Below are 14,798 nucleotides of genomic sequence, written 5' to 3'. Positions count from 1 at the left end.
TGCGCCGGTAGTTTCCGGGGCAGTTCTAATCATGTCTCTTGCTTTCCTGAGCCGTGTGCTTGTTCAAATGCACATATAGTGATAACAGTTTAGACTTCAGAACAATGACTGTAGTCAACAAAAACTAACCAGAACTGTCAATGAAGGAGGAGTTCTTCCCCTTCAACGAACAGGAAGGAGACAGCAGAACTGTGAGCCACACCAGAGAGAGTTTGAGAATGCTTCTTTAAATGTTGTTGATGCAGGGGTAGCTTCCTGCTAAACTGACTTTCTGCCAAGAAGCTGTTTGCATTAATATATACAGCGCGAGTATAGCTTAGGTCATAAGCACAGCGCTGAGAGTCTATAATGCATCATTGACCATTACTACATTTGTAATGGTATAAAGAAATGCAAAAGGTTACAGGAGAGGCCCGGTGGCTCTGCAAGAAGCCCCCTTAGATTTTGTCACGGGGACTGATACGATAGGTAACTTTAGTGCTCTTAAACACTAGATAGACTTTTCAGAATTTTTTTTTATGCGTTAATTTGCAACATTTGGAGGAGTGTGTTGGGAACAAATGTTAATCTCCAGCGTAAATATACAGCTTATTCTCTTCAGTCTACTGAGAACTTAGGAAAGTGGAATTTGTTATGAGTGAAAACATATATTACGATAAGTTATCTTTATGTGTAAAGCACAGTGTTTGTTGAAAATTGCCCATTTCTATTAAGAAAAAAACTACTTGTCTGGGAACAGTTATCGTATCTGTTTTGTTAGGTTAGCCAAGCTCTTATGACATTGCTCAATCTTTGCAACAGATTGAAAGTAGCAATGCCCTCGCGTACTGACCTCCTAGCCCGTGTTGCTGATCAAGAAGAAAAATTATAAAGCTGCATGAGGGATTGCTGCTGATTAAACTCGTCTAACCACTGAGCTGTCACTGCACTTTTCACTATTATCATTTGTCTACATCTCTATTAAGTGATCTTCAGCAATAATGCCATACTCAGCGAATAAAGAGCAGGCAAGAATAGAACAGTAGCCTATGGCCTATACTATTGGATTTTCATTAGCTTCCAAAAGCTAGCTACATTATTAAAAATAATATGGGGTTCTGTATATACATTACATTTTTTCTTGAGGTAGTAACTATAATTCTGCTGTGGCCAAAATGATGATCCACTGTCTTCTGTGTTCAGTGGACGACCAAGATGATCAGTGGTTTCCTTGCTCTGATCTTCACCTTCATGTTGCCTACTGATCTATAGTATGCAGCAATAATTGGAGAACTGGAGCTATGAAGATGAGGTGTAAGTAACAAGCAAGTGGGATGGAGGGAGGGAGAGAGGGAAAAAAGAGGATAGATGGATGAATGGATGGCTGGATGGATGGAGGGAAATAAGAGGATGGATGGAAAAAAGAATGGATGGAGGAAAAAAAGAGAATGGATGGATGGAGGGAAAAAAAGAAAATGCATGGATGGAGGGAAAAAAGGATGGATGGAGGGAAGAAAAAAATAGGATGGATGGTGGGAAAAAAGGCTGGATGGAGGGAAAAAATAGGATGGATGGATGGATGGATGGATGGAAAAAATAGGATGGATGGATGGAGGGAGGGAGGGAAAAAAGAGGATGGATGAATGGAGGGAAAAAAAGGATGGATGGATGGATGGATGGATTGGTGGAAAAAAAGAGGATGGATGGAAGGAAAAAAGAGGATGGATGGATTTAGAGAAAAAACCTGACCAGCACCCTCTAAGTGTGAACAGGTGCAAGCTGCGATAGCTGCATTATATAGAAAAAAAATAGCAGCATTCTATAAAAGCCAAGACATATGCAAACACTGAAAATATTGAATCTAAACTGTGTTATTACTCAGTAAGTTGTACTTACAACAATGAAGGTTCTTAGCACATAAATTGGCCCATTCATGTATGCCCATCAACCATGGCAAGGTGACCTCCCTCTGAAGGGTCCCCGTTCTACTGTACATACCTCTCGTGAGCTATCAGCCTAAAGCTAACCCCTTCATGACCCAGCCTATTTTGACCTTAAAGACCTTGCCGTTTTTTGCAATTCTGACCAGTGTCCCTTTATGAGGTAATAACTCAGGAACGCTTCAACGGATCCTAGCGGTTCTGAGATTGTTTTTTCGTGACATATTGGGCTTCATGTTAGTGGTAAATTTAGGTCAATAAATTCTGCGTTTATTTGTGATAAACATGGAAATTTGGCGAAAATTTTGAAAATTTCGCAATTTTCACATTTTCAATTTTTATTCTGTTAAACCAGAGAGTTATGTGACACAAAATAGTTAATAAATAACATTGCCCATATGTATACTTTACATCAGCAGAATTTTGGAAACAAAATTTTTTTTTGCTAGGAAGTTATAAGGGTTAAAATTTGACCAGCGATTTCTCATTTTTACAACAAAATTTACAAAACCATTTTTTTTAGGGACCACCTCACATTTGAAGTCAGTTTGAGGGGTCTATATGGCTGAAAATACCCAAACGTGACACCATTCTAAAAAATGCACCCCTCAAGGTACTCAAAACCACATTCAAGAAGTTTATTAACCCTTCAGGTACTTCACAGCAGCAGAAGCAACATGGAAGGAAAAAATGAACATTTAACTTTTTAGTCACAAAAATTATCTTTTAGCAACAATTTTTTTATTTTCCCAATAGTAAAAGGAGAAAGTGAACCACGAAAGTTGTTGTCCAATTTGTCCTGAGTACGCTGATACCTCATATTTGGGGGTAAACCACTGTTTGGGCGCACTGCAGGGCTTGGAAGGGAAGGAGCGCCATTTGACTTTTTGAATGAAAAATTGGCTCCACTCTTTAGCGGACACCATGTCACGTTTGGAGAGCCCCCGTGTGCCTAAAAATTGGAGCTCCCCCACAAGTGACCCCATTTTGGAAACTAGACGCCCCAAGGAACTTATCTAGATGCATAGTAAGCACTTTGAACCCCAAGGTGCTTCACAAATTGATCCGTAAAAATGAAAAAGTACTTTTTTTCACAAAAAAAATCTTTTAGCCTCAATTTTTTCATTTTCACATGGGCAACAGGATAAAATGGATCCTAATATTTGTTGGGCAATTTCTCCTGAGTACACCAATACCTCACATGTGGGGGTAAACCACTGTTTGGGAACATAGTAAGGCTCGGAAAGGAAGGAGCGCCATTTGACTTTTTGAATGAAAAATTATCTCCATCGTTAGCGGACACCATGTCGCATTTGGAGAGCCCCTGTGTGCCTAAACATTGGCGCTTCCCCACAAGTGACCCCATTTTGGAAACTAGACCCCCCAAGGAACTTATCTAGATGCCTAGTGAGCACTTTAAACCCTCAGGTGCTTCACAAATTGATCTGTAAAAATGAAAAAGTACTTTTTTTTCACAAAAAAATTCTTTTCGCCTCAATTTTTTCATTTTCACATGGGCAATAGGATAAAATGGATCATAAAATTTGTTGAGCAATTTCTCCCGAGTACGCCGATACCTCATATGTGGGGGTAAACCACTGTTTGGGCACACGGCAGGGCTCGGAAGGGAAGGCGCGCCATTTGACTTTTTGAATGGAAAATTAGCTCCAATTGTTAGCGGACACCATGTCGCGTTTGGAGAGCCCCTGTGTGCCTAAACATTGGAGCTCCCCCACAAGTGACCCCATTTTGGAAACTAGACCCCCCAAGGAACTTATCTAGATGCATATTGAGCACTTTAAACCCCCAGGTGCTTCACAGAAGTTTATAACGCAGAGCCATGAAAATAAAAAATAATTTTTCTTTCCTCAAAAATGATTTTTTAGCCTGGAATTTCCTATTTTGCCAAGGGTAATAGGAGAAATTGGACCCCAAATGTTGTTTTCCAGTTTGTCCTGAGTACGCTGATACCCCATATGTGGGGGTAAACCACTGTTTGGGCGCACGGCAGGGCTCGGAAAGGAAGGCACGCCATTTGGCTTTTTAAATGGAAAATTAGCTCCAATCATTAGCGGACACCATGTCACGTTTGGAGAGCCCCTGTGTGCCTAAACATTGGAGATCCCCCACAAATGACCCCATTTTGGAAACTAGACCCCCAAAGGAACTAATCTAGATGTGTGGTGAGGACTTTGAACCCCCAAGTGCTTCACAGAAGTTTATAACGCAGAGCCATGAAAAAAAAAAATATATTTTCTCAAAAATGATCTTTTAGCCTGCAATTTTTTATTTTCCCACGGGTAACAGGAGAAATTCGACCCCAAAAGTTGTTGTCCAGTTTCTCCTGAGTACGCTAATACCCCATATGTGAGGGTAAACCACTGTTTGGGCACATGCCGGGGCTCGGAAGTGAAGTAGTGACGTTTTGAAATGCAGACTTTGATGGAATGCTCTGTGGGCGTCACGTTGCGTTTGCAGAGCCCCTGATGTGGCTAAACAGTAGAAACCCCCCACAAGTGACCCCATTTTGGAAACTAGACCCCGAAAGGAACTTATCTAGATGTGTGGTGAGCACTTTGAACCCCCAAGTGCTTCACAGAAGTTTATAATGCAGAGCCGTGAAAATAATAAATACGTTTTCTTTCCTCAAAAATAATTATTTAGCCCAGAATTTTTTAATTTTCCCAAGGGTAACAGGAGAAATTTGACCCCAATATTTGTTGTCCAGTTTCTCCTGAGTACGGTGATACCCCATATGTGGGGGTAAACCAATGTTTGGGCACACGTCGGGGCTCAGAAGGGAAGTAGTGACTTTTGAAATGAAGGACTTTGATGGAATGGTCTGTGGACGTCACGTTGCGTTTGCAGAGCCCCTGGTGTGCCTAAACAGTAGAAACCCCCCACAAGTGACCCCATTTTAGAAACTAGACCCCCCAAGGAACTTATCTAGATATGTGGTGAGCACTTTGAACCCCCAAGTGCTTCACAGACGTTTACAACGCAGAGCCATGAAAATAAAAAATCATTTTTCTTTCCTCAAAAATGATGTTTTAGCAAGCATTTTTTTATTTTCACAAGGGTAACAGGAGAAATTGGACCCCAGTAATTGTTGCGCAGTTTGTCCTGAGTACACTGGTACCCCATATGTGGGGGTAAACCACTGTTTGGGCACACGTCGGGGCTCGGAATTGAGGGAGCACCATTTGACTTTTTGAATACAAGATTGGCTGGAATCAATGGTGGCGCCATGTTGCGTTTGGAGACCCCTGCTGTGCCTAAACAGTGGAAACCCCTCAATTCTAAGTCCAACACTAACCCCCCCACACCCCTAACCCTAATCCCAACTGTAGCCATAACTCTAATCACAACCCTAACCACAACCCTAATTCCAACCCTAACCCTAAGGCTATGTGCCCACATTGAGGATTCGTGTGAGATTTTTCAGCATCATTTTTGAAAAATCCGCGGGTAAAAGGCACTGCGTTTTACCTGCGGATTTTCCGCGGATTTCCAGTGTTTTTTGTGCGGATTTCACCTGCGGATTCCTATTGAGGAACAGGTGTAAAACGCTGCGGAATCCGCACAAAGAATTGACATGCTGCGGAAAATACAACGCAGCGTTTCCGCGTGGTATTTTCCGCACCATGGGCACAGCGGATTTGGTTTTCCATAGGTTTACATGGTACTGTAAACCTGATGGAACACTGCTGCGAATCCGCAGCGGCCAATCCGCTGCGGATCCGCAGCCAAATCCGCACCGTGTGCAGATAGCCTAATTCTAAAGGTATGTGCACACGCTGCGGAAAACGCTGCGGATCCGCAGCAGTTTCCCATGAGTTTACAGTTCAATGTAAACCTATGGGAAACAAAAATCGTTGTACACATGCTGCAGAAAAACTGCACGGAAACGCAGCGGTTTACATTCCGCAGCATGCCACTTCTTTGTGCGGGTTCCGCAGCGGTTTTACAACTGCTCCAATAGAAAATCGCAGTTGTAAAACCGCAGTGAAATGCGCAGAAAAAACGCGGTAAATCCACCATAAATCCGCAGAGGTTTAGCACTGCGGATTTATCAAATCCGCAGCGGAAAAATACGCAGAGGACCAGAATACGTGTGCACATACCGAAACCCTAACCCTAGTCCTAACCCTAACCCTAACCCTAGCCCTAACCCTATTCTAACATTAGTGGGAAAAAAAATCTTTATTTTTTTATTGTCACTACCTATGGGGGTGACAAAGGGGGGGGGTCATTTATTATTCTTTTTATTTTGATCACTGTGATAGATTATATCTCAGTGATCAAAATGCACTTTGGAACGAATCTGCCGGACGGCAGATCCGGCGGGCGCACTGCGCATGCGCCCGCCATTTTGGAAGATGGCGGCGCCCAGGGAGAAGACGGACGGACCCCGGCAGGATCGGTAAGTATGATGGGGTGGGGGGGAGCACGGGGGGGGGGGGGTATCGGAGCATGGGGGTGTGTATCGGAGCGTGGGGGGTGGAACGGAGCACGGGGGGTGGAACGGAGCACAGGGGGGTGGAACGGAGCACGGGGGGGTGGAACGGAGCACGGGGGGGTGTGGATCGGAGTGCAGGGGGGTGATTGGAGCACGGGGGGAGCGGACAAGAGCACGGGGGGAGCGGACAAGAGCACGGGGGGAGCGGAGCACAGGACGGAGGGGAGCCGGAGCAGTGTACCGGACAGATCGGAGGGCTGGGGGGGGCGATCGGTGGGGTGGGGGCACATTACTATTTCCAGCCATGGCCGATGATATTGCAGCATCGGCCATGGCTGGATTGTAATATTTCACCCGTTTTAATAGGTGAAATATTACAAATCGCTCTGATTGGCAGTTTCACTTTCAACAGCCAATCAGAGCGATCGCAGCCACGGGGGGGGGGGGGGGGGTGAAGCCACCCCCCCTGGGCTAAACTACCACTCCCCCTGTCCCTGCAGATCAGGTGAAATGGGAGTTAACCCTTTCACCCGATCTGCAGGGACGCGATCTTTCCATGACGCCACATAGGCGTCACAGGTCGGATTGGCACCGACTTTCATGACGCCTACGTGGCGTCAAAGGTCGGGAAGGGGTTAAATGGATAAACATGTATCTCCTGGGCTATAAGCCTACAATTCAAATGGGTATATAGAACTGATGAAAAACACCTGCTGGTCAATGGGAGGAGTGCAGAGTCAGGCTGGAGGCAGTCACACCTCCAATGTGTAGGCTGATAGCTCAAGAGAGGTATGTACAGTAGAACAGCGACCCATCAAAGGGAGGTCACCTTGCCATGGTTGATGGGCATACATGAATTGGCCAATTTATGCTCTAAGAACCTTCATTTTTGTAAGTACATCTTACTGAGTAATAACACAGTTTAGATTCAATGTTTTCAGTGTTTGCATATATCTTGGCTTATATAGAGTGCTGCTGTGTTTTCTTTTTCTATATAATGCAGCTATCGCTGCTTGCACCTGTTCACACTTAGGGGGTGCTGGTCAGGTTTTTTCTCTAAATTTTACTATTGGAGGTGTGACTGCCTCCAGCCTGACTCTGCACTCCTCCCATTGCCCAGCAGGTGATTTTCATCAGTTCTACTTACCCATTTGAATTGTAGGCTCATAGCCCAGGAGAGACATGTTTGTCCATTTAACTGTAGGCTAATAGCTCAAGAGAGGTATGTACAATAGAATAGGACCCACAAGACGGAGGTCACCTTGCTGCGGTTGATGAACATACATGAATTGGCCAATTCATTTTTGTAAGTACATCTTACGGAGTAATAACACAGTTTAGATTCAATGTTTTCAGTGTTTGCATAATTCTTGGCTCCTATAGAGTGCTGCTGTGTTTTCTTTTTCTAGATAGATAGATAGATAGTGAAGAGACCAAAACTGCAGGGAAGTGAGCAAAGAGAATAAAAGGGTTGAAAATTATATTGGAGATTGATGGTTTTTTTACACCAAAATACTGAAATAATGGTGCGTGTGCATTATTACAATTTTTTTAAATCTGTGGAATAATCCCAACTATATACCAATAAGGCGCCCCGGAAGAAGCTGGTGGCAAAACGCGCGTCGGGAGTGAAGGGACGCCCTAGTGAAGCTCTGCGGCAGGTAATATACCCGTTTTCTACAAATCTTACCCCCCAGGTCCATTGAGGCTGTCTATGCCCCTTATACTGGCCCATTGTAGTGGCATATATTTATGATTTGGGGAGGTATAGATATTGTGTTTAGGACCCTTATGTTCAGGGTTTGGGGTATTGATTGATATATGCTACTTATCTTCTTATTTCATTGAGTTGGTATAGTATCAGCATCTTTTGACATAGAAATTATTTTGTCATCCACTAGCATGTGTTATATGTAGATGGTTGCTGTATATATATATGTATATACCAATACTCACTCTGTTTTGTGGCGTCCCTTTGTACGGTTATTTTTGGATTGAACAACTGTTCTTTTTTACATTTATCTATAATAAAAATATCGTACTCTTTATTTGCGGGATCTCTTCTTGGCCCCATTGAGATTATTATGGGACTTGGTGTTGTTGCAATAATGCATTGCAGGTTTATCAGGAGAGAGATATCCACCTTACCTTTCAGGCCCCTGTGTGGCTGCACAGGTGGCACCCATGGTATGTCTGTTCCCCAACATATTATGGGGAAAATATAAGGAGCTATTGGAAATTTGTTATAGGTATAGAAGAAACGGTGGTTTTGTATGCGACAAGCATCTAAGGTTGCTGCTCATCAGATATAGCCCTGCTCCTATGCGAGCATGCCTGTATGTGGGGGACATGACGACACTGATAGACAAGGGATCAGTGAAGGGACATTTGCATGCTATGATATTACTAGCACAAACTGTAGAATTCGGCACCGTCATCCTTTAGAGATTCAAACGGACAAGTGCAATGATGAAATCTTTAATAGACTATATAACAAATATAAAAAATACACATTTCTCTGTTTTGTGTTTTACTGTCATATGCCATCTACACACTTTCTTATTTTTGGTTTAACATCTAATATTTCTTTAATTAAGTACGAAGAGATCTGCAGTACTATTAAACATCTGTCTTTGAACAGTAGCAATGGGGTTAATTTCACATAAATTTACATCCTTTCAGACAAATCATGCAGAGTCTGGGGCCCTACTGCTAATTTCTAGTGAATTTCACGCTTGATGTCTTACTGTTGTGGGTCATTGCCACTTCATCTAAATAAACTGCTTGCAAACGGTTATTTCATAAAAATATTCACTTGAATTTTATAATTTAATTTTACATTATATGGAATAGCCTTCTGGCCATAGACAACTCATTGGAGAAACTCAGAGCACAATCTTGATATGTTTTTTGTTCCTTGCCTGAATTAGACCTCCCAGGCCGCACACTAAAGAGTTTTTTTTCTCTCCTCACTAATGTCAATTTTCAGCATAGCCAGAGCTTTCTTTAATCTTTTCCTACTCATTACACACAATTTTGGAGTAATTTTACCCACAGTGCAATTGGCTTCTCGTGGTGTGTTTGTGTGCTTTGAGAGGTGGTGTAATTGTTTATTTTGCCTTCCTGCATAATACCCTTCCAGCACTGAAACCAGAAATGCTCAGGAACACCCAAAGGGCTTCCAAGACTGACAAGCTACACTTAAACATGCTTCTATACACAGGATAATAGCAATAGAGCCATGTCCCGAAAACTAATGGGAAATCTTTAACGATTTCTTTTCTCCTTCAAATCAGGTAAAAAAAATAAAATGATTCTACAGGATTCCTTGTTCTGCACACTAAGAAAAATGTTTCTCGGTAATATCACAGAACAGGAAAAACATAAAACAATGCAATCCAATATTGTAGGCTTCCTAATATCCTGAGCAGTTTCATCGCAGGGTAGACTTTTCCAAATTCACATTCCCTTTCATTATTCCCATGTTCTTAGATGGCTAAAGAGGTTGTCCACTACCTTATCACTGATTATCTATCCTTAGGATAGGTCATCAATGTCTGATCGGTTGGGGTGCGACACCCGGCACCCCCTGCTGATCAGCTGTTCTTGGTATCAGCAGCGTCAACCAGCCGGAACTGCACAGTTGCTCAGTCTTCTGATAGTGGTGGCAGCTGGGTACTGCACATAGGCCTCCGATTGGCGGATGTGCAGTACCCGGATGCGGCCACTATCAGAAGACGGAGAAGTCCTGTAACTGAGCAGGTGCGGCTGGTGAGTGCCACCACCGACACAGAGAAGCAACTGATCGACGAGGAGACCAGGTATCGGATTCCGACCAATTAGACATTGAGGACCTATCCTAATGATAGGTTATCAATGATAAATTTGTGGACAACCTACTTTAAAATTGCAAAGTGCTTGTAAGAACAAACTATGCAGTTTTCTCATTATTAAAACTCCTCTCCATGCTCAAGAATTAAGTTATTTCTTTATTTTATAAAAATAATATGCACAGCACTGCAAGCTATTTCCAGTACAGCTTATAAGAACTATGGAATCGAGCAGTTCAGCACGTCCAGTTGGTGAAAAAATTTGCACAGCAATACAAAAAAACATAAAATCACGATCACTTGTGTTCTGAAGTTGGCCATAATCACTGAAGTGCACTCTTAGCTTCAGACCCGCCAGCTTCAGGTAATACTGTGCTTGTCCAATACTGCAAAGGCCTCATATACAGGTGCAGCTCACAAAATTAGAATATTATCAAAAAGTTAACTAATTTCAATTCTTCACTAAAAAAAAGTGAATCTCATATATTATATAGAGTCATTACAGAGTGATCTATATCAAGTGTGTATTTCTGTTAATGTTGATGATTATGGCTTACAGCCAATGAAATCCCAGAAGTCATTATCTCAGTGAATTAGAATAGTTAACAAAAAACACCTGCAAAGGCTTTCTTAGTCTGTTTCAATAGGTTCCACAATCATGGGGAAGACTGCTGACTTGACAGATGTCCAGAAGGCCGTCATTGACACACTCCACAAGGAGGGTAAGCCACAAAAGGTCATTGCTAAAGAAGCTGGCTGCTCACAGAGTGCTGTATCCAAGCATATTAATGGAAAGTTGGGTGGCAGGAAAAAGTGTGGTAGTTAAAAGTGCACAAGCAACCGGGATAACCGGAGCCTTGAAAGGATTAAGAAAAGACCATTCAAAAATTTGGGGGAGATTCACAAGGAGCAGACTGCTGCTGGAGCCACCACACACAGGCGTATCCAGGACATGGACTACAAGTGTCTCATTCCTTGTGTCAGGCCACTCATGAACAATAGACAACGCCAGAAGCATCTTACCTGGGCCAAGAGAAAAAGAATTGGACTGTTCTCAGTGGTCTAAGGTATTGTTTTGAGATGAAAGTAAATTTTGCATTTCATTTGGAAATCAAGGTCCCAGAGTCTGGAGGAAGAGTGGAGAGGCACACAATCCAAGCTGCTTAAGGTCTAGTGTGAAGTATCCACAATCAGTGATGGTTTGGGGAGCTATGTCATCTGCTGGTGTAGGTACACTGTTTTTTTAAGCAAGACCAAAGTCAGCACAGCCGTCTACCAGGAAATTTTAGAGCACTTCATGCTTCCCTCTGATGACAAGCTTTTTGAGGATGGAAATTTAATTCTCCAGCAGGACTTGGCACCTGTCCACACTGCCAAAAGAACCAGTACCTGGTTTAAAAACAACAGTATCACTGTGCTTGATTGGCCACCAAACTCTCCTGACCTTAACCCCATAGAGAAACTACGGGGTATTGTCAAGAGGGAGATGAGAGACACCAGATCCAACAATGCAGACGAGCTGAAGGCTGCTGTCAAAGCAACCTGGGCTTCCATAACACCTCAGCAGTGCCACAGGCTGATCTCCTCCATGCCACACATCATTGATGCAGTAATTGATGCAAAAGGAGCACTGACCAAGTATTGAGTGCATTTACTGAACATACATTTCAGTAGGCCAACATTTTGGATTTTAAAGTCATTTTTCAAGCTGGTGTTATAAAGTATTCCAATTTACTGAGATAATGACTTTTGGGTTTTCACTGGCTATTAGACATAATCATCAACATTAACAGAAATAAACACTTGAAATAGATCACTCTGTGTGTAATGACTCTATAACATATAGGAGTTTCACTTTTTTGCATAGAGGAATTGAAATAAATTAACTTTTTGATGATATTCTAATTTTGTGAGAAGCACCAGTAGCATTGTTGGGAGGACACAGTTCGGGCCAGCAGACATTGCCACTCAGCTTGCTATCAATCTAGCAGGTGCGTACCACCACAAAGCAAGCAGGGAGTCAGGAGACAGGGGAAAGCTATGCTCCAGAAAAGACAATGTGGGAAAAATTCACTTACAGGGTATCTGTCAGCAGGTATTTATTATGTAGAATAATAGAATCATAGAATGGTAGAGTTGGAAGGGACCTCCTGGGTCATCTGGTCCAACCCCCTGCTCAAAGCAGGATTCACTAAATCATCCCAGACTGATGTCTGTCCAGCCTCTGTTTGATGACTTCCATTGAAGGAGAACTCACCACCTCTGTGGCAGCCTGTTCCACTCATTGATCACCCTAACTGTCAAAAGGTTTTTCTCATATCAAATCTGTGTCTCCTCACATTCAGTTTCATCCCATTGCTTCTAGTCTTTCCTTTGCAAATGAGAATAAGGATGATCCTTCTACAATATGACAGCCCTTGAGATATTTGTAGACAGCTATTAAGTCTCCTCCTACCAGAATGGGGTAGGGGTTAAACTCTGTCATTTATTAAGCTAAAGGTACCTTCACACATAACGATATCGTTAACGATATCGTTGCTTTTTGTGACGTAGCAACGATATCGTTAAGAAAATCGTTCTGTGTGACAGCGACCAACGATCAGGCCCCTGCTGGGAGATCGTTGGTCGCTGAACAAAGTCCAGAACTTTATTTCATCGCTGGATCTCCCGTGGACATCGCTGGATCAGCGTGTGTGACACCGATCCAGCGATGTCTTCACTGGTAACCAGGGTAAACATCGGGTAACTAAGCGCAGGGCCGCGCTTAGTAACCCGATGTTTACCCTGGTTACCAGCGTAAAAGTAAAAAAAAACAAAACACTACATACTTACCTACCGCTGTCTGTCCCCGGCGCTGTGCTCTGCACTCCTCCTGTACTGGCTGTGAGCGTTGGTAAGCCAGAAAGCAGAGCGGTGACGTCACCGCTATGCTTTCCGGCCGCTGTGCTCACAGCCAGTACAGGAGGAGTGCAGAGAAGCAGAGCGCCGGGGACAGACAGCGGTAGGTAAGTATGTAGTGTTTGTTTTTTTTTACTTTTACGATGGTAACCAGGGTAAACATCGGGTTACTAAGCGCGGCCCTATGCTTAGTAACCCGATGTTTACCCTGGTTACCCAGGGACTTCGGGATCGTTGGTCGCTGGAGAGCTGTCCAAACAGCGACGCTGCAGCGATCCGGATCGTTGTCGGTATCGCTGCAGCGTCGCTTAATGTGAAGGGGCCTTAAGCTGTGTGCTGTTTACTTACAGTGAAGCTTTTATCACTAGATTATGATTGCACCTAACTGTCTATAGACTATGTACACACAGAACCTAGTGTGGGACGGGTTAGATTTGGTGTGGGCGGGGTTAACTTTCTCAGCTCTGCTGCATTGTGAAAGCGAAAAACTCTGATTGTGCCACAACTGCTGTATCCAGTATACTAAGTAATACATTGTTGGATTCAGGGTCTCTTTGTCTTTATTGATCTGAGATGAAGTAACAAAAACCTGCTGACAGATTCCCTTTAAAGATTAGGTTATTATAAATTGATTTATTACGGATAAGCTTTGTATTGATGTTCATAACAAATTGATGCATATACTTTCACTTAAAGAATTTTGCACAGTATTTATGCATGTCAAGACTATGATGACACAGGGCAAGGCGTCTGACATTACTCATACACTGTATCCACTTCAACCACGCTTCCCAGCACAATTTCTGGCAATGACCTGGCAAGATGAGTAGGAAGGGGAGCTGTAATGACTAAAGAGAGAGGCTAGCAACGAGTTCCTGTGATAATAGGTTTATCTTTTGTAAAAGAGTGCATCAGTTCAAAATAGTTATATATATATATATATATATATATATATATATATATATATATATATATATATATATATATATATATATATATATATATATATATTAATTTTATACATAAAATTATTTTTATTAATACAAATGATTAATATAATAAATTATTTTTGTCCCATACGGGGTTTGCACACATTGAAGGATAATATTCCGTGATACCCAGTCCAGTAATACCAGAGATGTTTGTAACACTTTGGAAAAATTACCTTTCATTCCGCCAGAAAAACCTCTCCAGTTAGCAAACACCATAAGTGGGAGTCCTTCTCTGTTGAAATCCTTGATTGCTTGCGCAGTCTTAAAGGCGGAATCAGGAAACCACACCTGTCCGGCCTGTTGTATTATCTACATAAAATCACAAGATGGTTCATTTTCAAAATGCTGTTACAGTCTCAATTTTCCAATAGCAACTTGATAGGACACAATTTGCAAAAATAACATCAACATTTCACAACATTAAACAATTAAAGCTACTGAATTGACACAAGGACATATAATGCTGTTACACTACTTCATGCTGCCTATTAATATGAGCAATTAAAGCAAATCAGCAGGGCAAATTGGTTGCACTGGCCACCGCATCATTAAAGACGCTGTTCCCTTTCATGACATGACTGTCCCTGGCTGCAGGTTATTATAAAGAAACAAGCCGCACTGTACTCCCCTTCCCCGGGTGCACTGACGAGTTTCTGCTGTGGCTCCTGCTGTCTGGCATTGTCTATGGCGCAGACGTCAC

General features: G+C 42.6%; 1 protein-coding gene across 2 annotated transcripts in view; it reads right to left on the bottom strand.

Moving 5' to 3' along the window:
* ACACA (acetyl-CoA carboxylase alpha) overlaps positions 1-14,798 on the bottom strand; it is a 575,142-nt gene that overhangs the window by 75,001 nt on the left and 485,343 nt on the right. For both annotated transcript variants that reach the window (XM_069756397.1, XM_069756396.1), the window contains exon 50: positions 14,272-14,407. In XM_069756397.1, coding sequence (XP_069612498.1) covers positions 14,272-14,407 — 136 coding nt within the window. The remainder of the gene's footprint in view (positions 1-14,271; positions 14,408-14,798) is intronic.

The sequence above is a fragment of the Ranitomeya imitator genome, chromosome 3 (assembly GCF_032444005.1).
Source record: "Ranitomeya imitator isolate aRanImi1 chromosome 3, aRanImi1.pri, whole genome shotgun sequence".
Classification (NCBI taxonomy): Eukaryota; Metazoa; Chordata; class Amphibia; order Anura; family Dendrobatidae; genus Ranitomeya; species Ranitomeya imitator.
Note: the sequence above shows the minus strand (reverse complement) of the source record. Positions and strands in the feature narration are given on the sequence as shown.